This window comes from Dromiciops gliroides, chromosome 5 (assembly GCF_019393635.1).
Source record: "Dromiciops gliroides isolate mDroGli1 chromosome 5, mDroGli1.pri, whole genome shotgun sequence".
In the NCBI taxonomy this organism is placed as follows: domain Eukaryota; kingdom Metazoa; phylum Chordata; class Mammalia; order Microbiotheria; family Microbiotheriidae; genus Dromiciops; species Dromiciops gliroides.
The window spans coordinates 212,323,720-212,337,010 of record NC_057865.1 but is presented as its reverse complement, the minus strand read 5'-3'; the positions used below and the strand labels follow the sequence as shown (position 1 = coordinate 212,337,010).

Here is a 13,291-nt window from a genome sequence, read left to right as displayed (position 1 = left end):
CTGAAAGGACTTAACTGACCAGAGTTTTCCATATTGGGAATCAAATATGAGAAAATGAAATTTTTCTTTTGTAACTTTTGTTTAGAAGAATAAGGATTTTTTATTAATATTTATTGATAAGCTTTACATTTCATTGAAGATTAGTGGTACTTGCATATAATAACTGCTTAGTGAATATTTATTAACTGATTGGTAAGTTATATGAGGGACTACCTTGGGAAGTGGTTAATGTCAAATAACCCTGAATTCTACAGCTAATGGCTTTTTTTGACCATATTTCTTACATTCATTCACAGGAACACACATGCACATACATTCATACATATGTACATGCATGCATACATACACACATACATATGCACACACACAATTGACTAGGCCTAACAGAACTCTGTTTTAAGTAATCAGAGAATTATTCATTATGAAATAATAATTTCAGCTTAAAAATTAGAGGCACTAAAACATTAAAACATTAAAATTGAATTCTAAATAAGTTTAATACTTCCTGCACATCACCGACCTTCGGTTATATGATGACAGTTACCATGTCCCCAATAAGTTTTTTCTTCTCTAGGAGCAGTCCTTGTATGATTTGATTTCTAATGTTCTTGCCATTTTATTTGCCCTGATCTAGAATGGCTATAAATTGTTAATATTCTTCCTAAAATGTGGTACCCAAAATTGAATACAGTACTCCAGGTACAGTTTATCCAAACTAAAGTGGATTTATCACTTTCATTATCCAGATCACTTTGCTGCTATTAATATAGCCTCAGGTTACATTGATATTTATCACACTCTTGATTTCTGTTAAGCTCCTAACCCTGTCAAACACCAAGGATTTTTAAATACAAATTTTAAACCAACCTTCTCTTGTCCTCTAGTTATACAGTTGATTGAGAGGCCCTGTAGGTAGTGGAAAGAATTTAGAATTGGAATTAGTAAATAGGTTCATGTCTTGACTCTACTACTTATTACTTGTAATCTCTGTAGTTTCCTTGTCTATACAATGAGAGTTTGGACTAAATGATCACTCTGGTCTCTTCTAACTCTAAATCTATGATCTTATGAGCCCATGATTTTTAAAACTAATTTTATATTCTTCTAACATTTAATCTTATTTAAGTATAAAAAATTTTAGACCTGTTCAACCTGTTTAAACCTGGGTTTAGACCTGAATTTAGATTCATTTAGATCTTTCTGAATTCTGATTCTGTTATTCAGTGTATCCTTTCCACTTTGTGTCATTCACCAATTTTTTCTAATAAACATTTTTATGTATAGTTTTGAATTCCAAATTTTATCCCACCTTCCCTTCCTTCTCCCCCTACCCCCTCTCTGAGGTGGTAAGCAATCAGATGTGGGTAATACATGTGCCATTATGTAAAACATTATCATATTAGTCATTTTGTATAAGAAAACTTGAATAAAAAAAAGTGAAAGAAAGTGAAAAATAGCATGCTTCATTCTGTGTTCCATCAATATCAGTTCTTTCTTTGGAGGTGGATAGTATGCTTTATTATTAGTCCTTTGGGATTGTCTTGGATCATCGCATTGCTGAGAATAGTTAAGTCATTCATAGTTCTTCATCAAACAATATTGCTGTCACTGTGCACAATATTCTTTTGGTTCTGCTCAGTTCACTATACATCAGTTCATACAAGTCTTTCCAGGCCTTTCTGAAATCATCCTGCTTGTCATTTCTTATATCACAATAATATTCCATTACCATCATATACCACAGCTTACTTAGCCATTCCCCAATTGATGGGCATTCCTTTGATTTCCAATTTTTAGCCACCACAAAAAGAGCTGCTAGAAATATTTTTGTACAAATACATCTTTTCCTCTTTATGGGGATATCTTTGGCGTATAAACCTTGCTGTGGTATTGCTGGATCGAAGGGTATACATAGTTCTATGGCCCTTTGGGCGTAGTTCCAAATTGCTCTCCAGAATGGTTGGGTCTCTTCACTACTCCACCAGCAGTGGATTAGCATCCCGGTTTTACTACATCCCCTCCAACAGCAAGTAGGAAACATTTAGATTTAGAGTGAGAAGTTTTCTGCTTCCCTTGTAATCTTGGTTACATTAGTTTTGTTTGTGCAAAAACTTTTAAATTTTACATAATCAAAATTATCTATTTTACATTTCATTTTGCTCTCTATATCTTCTTTTGTCCTAAATTCTTCCTTTGGCCATAAATCTGACAAATAAATTATTCCGTGCTCTCTTAATTTGCTTATGGTATCACCCTTCTTTATGTGTAAATAATGTACCCATTTTGACCTTATTTTAGTATTTGGTGTGAGATCTTGGTCTTTACTTAGTTTCTGCCATACTGTTTTCCTGTTTTCCCAGCAGTTTTTGTCAAATGAGTATTTGTTTCAAAAGCTTGAATCTTTGGGCTTATCATATACTAGATTACTATGGTAATTTCCTATAGTGTAATTTCTACCTATTCTATTTCCCCTGGACCACCTCTTTATTTCTTAGCCAATACCAGATTGTTTTGATAATTCCACTTTATAATACAGTTTGAGATCTGATACTGTTAAACATCAATTTATATTTATTATGTTGTTGATAAGGGATTTGGCAAGCCCTGTAGACCTCCTCTAGAGAATTTTTTCTAAGTTTATGTATTTCCAATCATCACTATTCTTTGATGATGAAGATTTTTTTGATGGAATGGGAGGTTCATTATTTCTGACTTTCTGTAATATCACCAAAATTATGTTTTTCCATCTTTTCCACAAGGATTTCTTGAGGAAAAATCCAGTTTATATCTGTAACATTCCCTTTTTCTGTAAGGTGTATCAAAAAAATGTAAATGATTAAAGGCATGACTTGATCATCTTTAATTCATTTTTTAAGTATTCACAAATCATCCCACATTTTAGAAAAATGTGTTTTAGAATTTTACCAAGAATTAAAGTCAATCTCTAATTGATAGAATACATTTTTTCCCTTTTTTGAAAATTGGGACATCTTCTTGCCCCTAGTTCTATGATGTTTCTCCCAACCTTCCTGCTTTTAAAGTGAATTAATATAATAAAGGAATTTGTTTTTTTGCAGGGGAATGGGGGTTAAGTGACTTGCCCAGGGTCACACAGCTAGTAAGTGTCAAGTGTCTGAGGCCCGATTGAACTCAGATACTCCTGAATCCAGGGCCGGTGATTTATCCACTGCGCCACCTAGCTGCTCCCCAAAGGAATTAAATTGATATTAAGAAAAGTCAATTTCATTAGCTGCTCTGGCTTTGGGGGAGAAAGCACTAGCAGATATCTAGATAATTGAAGTCACATGATTATGACATTATGCTTCTGTTCCAGCATTATGATTTGATTCTAGTTCTCATCAATTATCTTTTCTTCTTGACCAAGCAATCTGTAATACTATCACTATAGTATTATCTCTATTGATTCTTATTCATGGACAGCTAATTGGGACAGTTAATAGAGCATTGAACCAACACTCAGCAAAACCTTAGTCCAAATCTGGCCTCAAGCACTTATTACCTGTATAATCCTAAGCTACTCAAACTATGTCTGCCTAGATTTCCTTATCTGTAAAGTGGGGATAATAGTACCACAGAGTTGTACAAATAAAATGAGACAGTATTTGTAAATGCTTTGCATACCTTAAAGTACTATATAAATACTATGATGGTGGTGGTGGTGGTGGTGATGCTGATGATACTTTATAGTTATATATATAGTATATCTTTTGATTGTGATTATGCATTCAGAACATATAGCATTTGCTATACAGAGCATACATTTTGTTCTCATAATTCTTATTTGTCTTTTGAACCACTCAGAAATAGCATGTTGTAGTTCTGTGCTCTCCTCAAATTCCACAGGGTCCTCTTTCTCAAGTGTTGGATTGTTGTCCAGTATTTATTCATAGATGCCTGAACTGTTGTGGTAGATCTGGAGGCCATATTTATTTTTCTTGTTAATGCTGTCTCTGTTGATATATATTGGCTTATGTTTAAGGTCTTTGAGTTTTCTTTTTCTCGAGATCTTTGGTAATTTCAGTCCTCTTCCCCCCCCCCTTCCACAGTTTTTCTACATTTTCTTCACACTTTCTGTGTCCCCATGAATGGTTGGGGACTGGATCTCAAAATGTTTTAGCTTCTTCTCACAGTATGGCTCACCAGCCTAAATCTCTGCCCCAAGGGACTTTTGGGTGACAGAACTGGCATCCCCATTCCCCCCTTGTTGTCCCATTCTTCTTCTGTCTCTCAGTTCTCTGGCTCAGCACTAGCAGTTCAGAAGTATACAATCCTGATGCTACAGGGTTGTCTACCATGGTGGGGTTGTCTGTTATGGTGCTGGCTGTTTGTTCTTCCCTTCTGTTTCGGAAGCAGTGCTGGCTCTCAAGTCCCAGCAAACTTCTGTAGCATAGAGTTAGGGTTTTCATAGCACTAGAAAGAGGGAGAGAGGACTGGAATGTGGGAGTTTTATTGTAAGCCCTTATGTTGGGTGTCTGGGTCTGCTAGTAAAACCTCTCTGCTGGTAGTGTGGGAGGTCAGGGAGGAGTATTAAGTTTAGGTAAGTGTGAATTCATTTGTTTTAAAAAAACAAAAACCTCCTTTTGGATTCTGGGTCTCCTTGATGATGGAAATAACTGGAGTTGCTTTATTTTTGATGATTAATTTCTGTTTTGTAGTGGTTTGAGAGTTTGTGAGGTCAGAGAAAATGTGTGGTCTTTCATCTTATTGCTCCTGTGACCCAGAAGTTCTACTACCTGACCTTTCAAAGTGTCCTAATAATCTAATAATTTAAAAATTTAGATATATTAAACATGTAAGGTCGCTCTATTTGTACTTTTCTGCTACATCTTGGTTTTTTTAAGTTAGAGGTATATGCCCAAAATTTGAATATAAATATTTTTAAAAATTAAATTTTTTAAAAACTATATTGAAGTTGCATTTTCTACATCAATTCAGCTATACATGCTTGACAAAAATAAAAATGGCTATTTAAATAATGTGAGTGATTCTGCCTATCTTTTACTCATACATATAAGATGGAATAATTATGTAATGGGAAATGTGATTATGATTAAATTTCTGCATGAAGGCCTCCAGAGTTTTTCCTGTTTTCTTTTTGTAGCTGTCTTTATTTGCATATTTTGTTATCTTCTAGGCACTCTTGGGTCTACCTCCCTTCCTGATCAATAGTTTATTTAACTGAGTGATATGAAAAATGAAATTTAAATGAAATATTTTCCATAGCAACCATTTCAAATTCAATCGCTTTCTGATAGATTGCTTTTTTCCCCAAAAAAAGAGATCCTAGCTCCTTTCCATCTTTAAATGATAACCCATTTCCAAATATATTTCTTCTCTTTTGTCTTCCCAGATAGTTATTACTTGTTACCAAGAATAGAAAAGATTTGGGTGTCAGAGGAAGAAACAGTTCAGTAAAACTAACATACATATCAGTGAAATCTGACAGTATACCTGGGAATCTACACCAGTAGTCTTCCACCTCTGCAAAGCAGATAAGATATGTTTTCTCTTTTCTGCTTATTGGGGACAAAATTGATCATTACAATTACAGTATTTAGATTTTTTTTGTTGTTTTTCTTTCCACTTATATAATTGTCATTTTATATATTATTTTCTGATTCTTTTTACTTCACTTTTTACACCATTCCCATGCATTCACTGTGTTCTTGATATTTTTTATGGCAATATTGTTATATTCGTGTACCATAGTTCATCTAGTTTTTCGCTTGGTTGATGGTTATCTACTTCATTTTCAGTTCTTTGGTTCTCTAAGTACTTTATCTTTGGTGCATAATTTCTGTTTTGGAGAGGTTGTGGGGATCAGATAAAATTTTTGCATCTATGAGACCTTTTTCTCATTGTTTTCCTTGGGACAGCTGAAGAGTAATTTTGACCATACATAATTTTTACTTTATGCAGTAACTTTAGAATCTACCTTTGTGTAAGGTGGAATCCTACTGTGTTGCGTAAAGTGGGTATTTTGAAGACGTTTTAAATGAATCTTTTAATAAAGCAGTTGGAAACATACTATACTTTCTTTGAAGTTTTGTGGTCCAATGGAATGAGCTCCTGTATTTGGAGTCAGAGGACCAGGCTTCAGTTCTGCTTTTGCCATTGCTGTGACCTGTAAAATAAGGGGGCTATGGGGGGTAGTGGTGACCTTATTTTTATAGTTCTTTCTCACTCTAAATCTGTCTTATCTTATAATGTAAATACATGGATGACAATTGAAAATCTGTATTGTATTTCAGATCTAAAACATATGGAGATTATTCCTTTACTTTTTTGGGGTAGTAGTTAAAGTGTTATTAATATAATAATCTTTTTCAAGCATCTGAATACATATTTTTTAAGTGTCCAAAGCAGGAATTCTTAACTTGATGTGTGAACTTTATAAGTTTTTTTTTTGTAAAATATCTTTCAATATTTCCTTTGTAATCCTACATATTAAAAAAATATCATTCTGAGAAGGGGCCCATAGTCCCCAGACTGCCAGAGAAGATCCAGGACAAAAATGTTAAGAATCTCTACTCTGAAGATTCCTTTGAAGGAATAATTAAGAAGGAAGATAAAAATATTTGAATTTTAATATATAAATGTTGTTATGATATGGAAAACATCAGTGATTATTATGTTCTTTTAGTAAGACTACATTAGTTCTACTCAGATGATGGCATTTTGTTTTTATCTCACAGCCAAGGGAGCTGAATAATTGTCACATGTGTTTTTTTTCCCTTGTGTGTATTTTACAAATCACTTCTTGAAGTGTGAATTAAGAAAACACACAGAAACATTACAATAAAAATTCCATTCTGTTGAAACTATATTAGTTTGGCTACAGTATTCATAGGAACTAAAAATAGTTTTTTAATTGTCTCTGGAGATTCATGGGATGCTTGTGGAAGAGACAAGTTGGACTTTTCTATTTTGTCTTGGTTATATGTCACTATTCATATCATTTTCTGCCATAATTTATTCATAAAATTTAATCACATACAGATTTCTGTTTGTTTGCAATTCAAAATTAATGTGAATTCCATTTCAAACTAACCCATATAAAAAGTTTCTCAGAGTCTGGTTTATATATTTTTAAAGTACTGTATGAGGATGGTTTGCTTGGCTTTAAGTTTTTGGAGACATACTTTTTTTCTCTCATCAAATTGTTAAATTTTGGGTAATAGTGACAATGATGGTATCATATCATGTCTCACTTTGATGCTGTTCCTTTCAGTAATGGGTAACTGCATACTTTATTTTTTAATCATTTAGTATTATATTTCTGTTAAAAAAAGATCCTGAAATTCATCTAGTTTAACTACCAAAAAATAACTCCCATGGGAAAATGTGTTTCTAGAACATTCCGTTTTTTACCCTTTAACATTTTGGGAATCCTAAGTTATGATTAGAGATAGGTAGTAGAACTGTCATTTCCTTGGTGTAAAAATCACCTGGGGAAAATTTTCCTCTATTAATGCAGGTAGGCACCATCTCATCTGAGAGTTTAGTGACTTTCCCAGGGTCACAAAACCCATGTCTGTCAAAAGTGGGACTTGAACCTAGGTCTTCCTTACTTCAAGGACTATGCCACACTGCCTCTTCTTGATAATATTAATTTAAACATGCAGGCACAACATGGAAAGATGAGTATCTACTTTCTGATTAATTATAGGAGGATTCTCTAGAAAGAACCTTTGGGATCAGTGCTTTTCTGATTTACTTGTGTTTGATTTTTTTGTACCTTACAGGGAAGTTAGGTAGAATAACTTCCAATGAATTTATTCTAGCTGGTATTAGGTATTTTACACTAGATTGAGGCAGACTCTAAGATCAGTACTGTTTAAGGTATTACCCATTGTCTAACAGCTGGAGGGACAAGTTGACTGAAATTGGCCACTTTATTACTTGTGGATACTGGGTATCAACTATAGATTAGTCCAAATTCATGGACCATCAACAGTTATCTATCAATTTGTGTTTTTTTCCCATTTTCTTGGACACATATAAAAAAGTACTCTTTTTCAATATTTTAAGTCTTCCATAATTCCTTGAGTGAAAGTCTCTTCTGTCGGTTATTTTAGCTTAAGTACCAGTTACTTGTTTGTTTTTTTTTTAACCCCATTTAATGATATACTTAGGATAAGCAAGAGCATCTGCTATCCATCTGCCTATCTATCTCTTGGCACACATTTAATAGGGACACTCATGAAGAGAAGAATTTGGGGCATTTTTTTTGAGTGTGTTTCTCTCATCCTTACTTTCCCATGAGTAGTCCTTCATGTCTTGATTTATCTTGATCAGCCTAGTAACTTGCTCCACATTTTTCCAAAAGTGCAAAGCAGTTTTAGCTAAAAATACACATATCAAAATCTTCCAAAAGTTGTGGCCTCAGCTCAAAAATGCTGATCAATTTTGAAAATCTAAATCAACTCCGGCCATGAAACATAGGGAAGAACCTTTTGTGGTAAGGACATATTTCCAAAAAACTTACCACAGCCCTGTTCTTAGCTGATGCTGCCAGACAACTGAGGAATAGATGCAAAAAGCAGGAAGCATTATTGAATTTAATTCCAGTGCCAATTTGGGAAAAGCAAATTAAAATGTAAAATAATATTTTTTCCACTCTTGACTTCTCAACATAAAACTTTAAAATGCATGACTGCTAAAGAAGGTACAGAAAAGCCTGATCCTTCCAGGAAGTTAAAGCCTATTAGACTTTTCTTTTAAAATTAAAAAAAATTGCATCAGTCCTGGTGAAGGAGAAATTGCCCATTGTCATCACAGATAAGTAGGTACAAGCTGTAAATCAAAGTATGTATATACTCTTGTAAGTAAATTATAAATATTTTGTTTTACTGTATTCTGTTGTCTTCTAGGTACAACTTGAAAAATGGATGATGATGATTTTGGTGGTTTTGAGGTATGTAATATTCTTGACTTTATTTTTCTGATAGATATATTTAAACCAATGTGGATTTTATCTATAGGTAGATTTATTTTGTAAATGTATTATTTAGCATTTTAAATTAGTTCTTTTTTGATTATTTGTGTTTAGATTTGGAATATGAGGCCAAAATTAAAGAAAATATATTCTTAAAAAACCAGCAAAACAATTCTCTATAACCCCTAAGCAATTAATTACAATTGAACATTTTGTCACATAGGAAAAATTTATGCAGAGCTAATTAAATGCTATCAGTGGATCAATTATAAAATAACTTTTTGAAAAATTGGCAGCAGATTTGGGGTTACATCTCCATTAGGAAGTACTTGTGAGATGAGAGATGGATGTTGAAGATCCTGTCACATGCTTGCATAGTTAGACCTACAATCAGATATTCTAGCATATTATGTACAAGGCCTTTTTGTGGTTTAAAGAGCTAATTAGTGTACTTGTGTTGTTAGGTTATTTTCAAGGTTTTGGTTCAATGTTCTGCAAATGGAAAATGCTAGCTGAGGATACTCTTCCTTAATTCTTTTCAGTGTGTGTTCAGTGTGTTATTGAAATATTTTAAGTATCTTAAAATATTAAGTATTTTAAATATTTAAATATTTTAAACTCAGCTATTTTTATCATGCCAGTGTAGTCTCACAGAGAACTTCTTGATTAGGAGTTAGTACACCTGAATTCTAGTGCTGGCACCATCAATGAATAAGCTAAGTGATTTTTGTGCAAGCTCAAGCTCATTAACTTAGGAATTTTGGTTAAAAGGGGATTTATAAAATAGGGAGTATAATTTCCAGTATTGATTTGTGAAGTAAGATAGTATCCATGCAGTGCTCTGAAGACTTTGAAAGCATGATGTAAGGTATTATGGGGATAAAAAAATGTTCCTATAATAACTATCAAGTTGTAGGTATGACTTTAAACCATCAAGTATGATGTTCTTGATGCATTTAAAAATATTGTTAATACATTGAGAAAAACTTGACTTATTCATCAATTTTTTTCTGTGAATTCTGAATATTACTGCAAATAATAAAGCTAGTCTGATATAGGAAAATAAACAACACATCCTCAATGATATATTTCTTTGAATGATTGATTTTTGTTTATTCAAGTAAAATGTAACATTTAAAATGATCAATTCTTTCCATTTTGGGGAAGGAAATTACATTTAAAATATCATCTGACATGATTTATTGTTTGGAAGTTGTCATTTATTTGAAAGTTGCATCCCAGAATAGACTTCTTTTATTGAAACCATGCTTGCTACATTATATCAACAGGAAAACAAAGAGTGGCTAGTTCTTTTTCTGACAAGTAACACTTTCAATTCCATGTTATATACTATAATGGTTTCCAAACTTTTCCTCTTGTGCATTCCATTAGTAAAAAATGTTTGAGTACACACCTTGACTGTATATATTTATTTACTTGTAAATTATATATGTACTGCTGCACTAATATATTATGTACATTTGGAAGCATATATGAAATACTTTAAAAATGAAATTTATATTTTGAAAGTAATTTTGATTTTATTTATTGGTGGCGTAATTTTTTTCTTTCTAAAATGTTATCTCTACTGATAATTTTTCCCAAGAGCAAATGATTTATTATGCCTTTTTGAAAATCTTTATAATTTATTGAAGTCTGGTTCTAAGTTCAGTTTATTTTAACACTTGATTTTAATAGCTATTGTATTTAGTCCAGTAGTTCATGTTTGAGATTCTAATGAAATGAGATACTTAGGGAACATCTAACAGTTTAACAAAAGGAAGTTTATTCAGTCATTACAATGGAAGGATATTTAACAAGAATACAGCAGTGGTTCAGTTGAACATAACTTCCCTGCTCCTATGTTCCTGATGCTGGTCTGATAATCAGAAGCCTAAGGGAAGAACTGCTAACTCCTTGTGACTTGTTTTTTTTGAACTCTGTCTGGAAGTTATCAATAAATCCTTGAAATATAGCTCCATGAACCATTTAAGTCATGAGGAAGGTTTCGTGTTCATTTAAAGAAAAAACAGCCTAGCATTCATAGTGCCTGTAAAGCCCTTAAGGTTGGACTCTTGCTAATCCTATCCCATGGTGGCCAGATTTCTTCCTGCTACTTAAAAGGCTTCAGTATTGTTATTATATAAGCTCTGACCTTGGGGTTGTTATATCCCTGGCTTAGGCAGCACTGGAGAAGGAAAGAAAAGAAAAACAAAAACAGAAAGATCCTATCTAGTATGCCTCCCCCTTCACAAGACGGAACCCTAGAAGAGTTGCTACACTATTTTTGTATATCTTCTTCCCTGTTATACACATTCCTTATCTGCATTCATATATTCGCATATTGGGGAGGAAAGGAAGTTGTGGAAATTAGTTTCTGTCGAGTTTATAATAGTGATAGACCCCAGCAGGGTCAAATGAGCAAAAATGCCTTTATCTGAACTCTTAGGGTATAATTTCCATTTTCTCAATTTTACAACCAATATTAAAAATGATACTTTCATCATTCTCACCTCCTAATACCCCATTAGTTGCCACTTGAAACAGAAAACATAATTTTGTATCTGCTCTAGAACTCCTTCCTTATTACAAAAAGTACTGGACCCAATTTTCTAAGCTGGTAAAAGTCATTAGAGAAAGTAGAGTGGAAGTAGGAGATGGGGGTTAGGAAAAGAGGAGCTTTTAATGATTAAGGGAAGGACAATACCAGGGGAAAAAAAAAACAAGGATTGATTTCACACTCCATCTCATATCTAGAACTTTGTTTTTCTTTTTTTAAATGAAATACATCTCCTTCGGACCTTGTTATAAACCAACCGTGTCTTGTGCTTTTTGGCTAAGTCAGTCAAGTTGAACTTGACTTAAACATTAAGTACCTACTATATGCAGGTACTCTGCTAGGTATTGGAAATGCAAAGAAAGGCAAAAAAACAATCCCTGCTCTTAAAGAGCTGAGTGTCAAATGGAGGAAGAAAACATGTAAGGAACTATGGACAAATAAAATACAGACAATCGATAAATTGAAGATAAATTCAGAGGGAAGGCATTAGCATTAAGGTAGCTTGCAAAAAACTTCTTTTTTTTTCTATGTAAATATTTTATTATTTCCAGTTACATTTAGAAATAGTTTTCAACATTTGTTTTTCTAAGATTTCTAGTTTCAAATTTTTCTCCCTCCCTCCCCTCCTCTCCCCTTCTTCCCCCCCTCCCCAAGACAGCAAGCAATCTGATATAGGTTATATATGTACAATCACATTAAACATATTTCTGCATTAGTCATGTTATGAGAGAAGAATCAGAGCAAAAAGGAAAAACCTCAAAAAAGGAAAAACAACAACAACAAAAACAATAGAAATAGTATGGTTTGATCTGCATCCAGATACAAGAGTTCTTTTTTTTTTTTTTCCTGAATTTGGAGAGCATTTTCCATACTGAGTCCTTTGGAACTATCTTGGACCATTGTTTTGCTGAGAAGAATCAAGTCTATCACAGTTGATCAACATACAATGTTGTTGATACTGTGTACAGTGTTCTCCTGGTTCTGCTCATCTCACTCATCATCAGTCCATGCAAGTCCTTTCAGGTTTCTCTGAAATCTGCCTGCTCATTGTTTTTCTTTTTCCTTTTCTTTCTTTCTTTTTTTTTTTTTTGTGAGGCATTTGGGGTTAAGTGACTTGCCCAGGGTCACACAGCTAGTAAGTGTTAAGTGTCTGAAGCCGGATTTGAACTCAGGTCCTCCTGACTCCAGGGCCGGTGCTCTATCCACTGCACCACCTACCTGCCCCTGCTGCTCATTGTTTCTTACAGCACAATAGTATTCCATTACATTCATATATCACAACTTGTTCAGCCATTCCCCAATTGATGGGCAACCCCCCTCCCCAATTTCCAATTCCTTGCCACCACAAAAAAGAGCAACTATAAATATTTTTGTACATATGGGTCCTTTTCCCTTTTTTATGATCTCTTTCGGAAAAAGACCTAATAGTGATATTGCTGGGTCAAAGGGTATGCAAAGCTTTATAGCCCTCGGGGCATAGTTCCAAACTGCTCTCCAGAATGGCTGGATCAGTTCACAGCATTAGTGTTCCAATTTTTCCACAGCTTCTCCAACATTTATTATTTTCCTTTTTTGTCATATTAGCCAATCTGATAGGGGTGAGGTGGTACCTCAGAGTTGTTTTAATTTGCATCTCTTTAATCAATAGTGATTTAAAGCATTTTTTCATATTGAAGTAAATAGCTTTGATTTCTTCATTGGGAAAAGCTTCTTGTAGAAGGTAAGATTTTAACTGAGACCTGTAGGAAATTAGGGAAGCCAGGGAGACTGAA

At 33.6% G+C, this 13,291-nt stretch overlaps 1 protein-coding gene across 3 annotated transcripts in view; it reads left to right on the top strand.

The window, feature by feature from the left end:
* Window positions 1-13,291, top strand: part of CCDC91 (coiled-coil domain containing 91) — a 427,400-nt gene that overhangs the window by 88,404 nt on the left and 325,705 nt on the right. For all 3 annotated transcript variants that reach the window (XM_043966436.1, XM_043966437.1, XM_043966438.1), the window contains exon 2: window positions 8,895-8,938. In XM_043966436.1, the coding sequence (XP_043822371.1) occupies window positions 8,909-8,938 (30 nt within the window). In that variant the 5' untranslated portion in view covers window positions 8,895-8,908. The remainder of the gene's footprint in view (window positions 1-8,894; window positions 8,939-13,291) is intronic.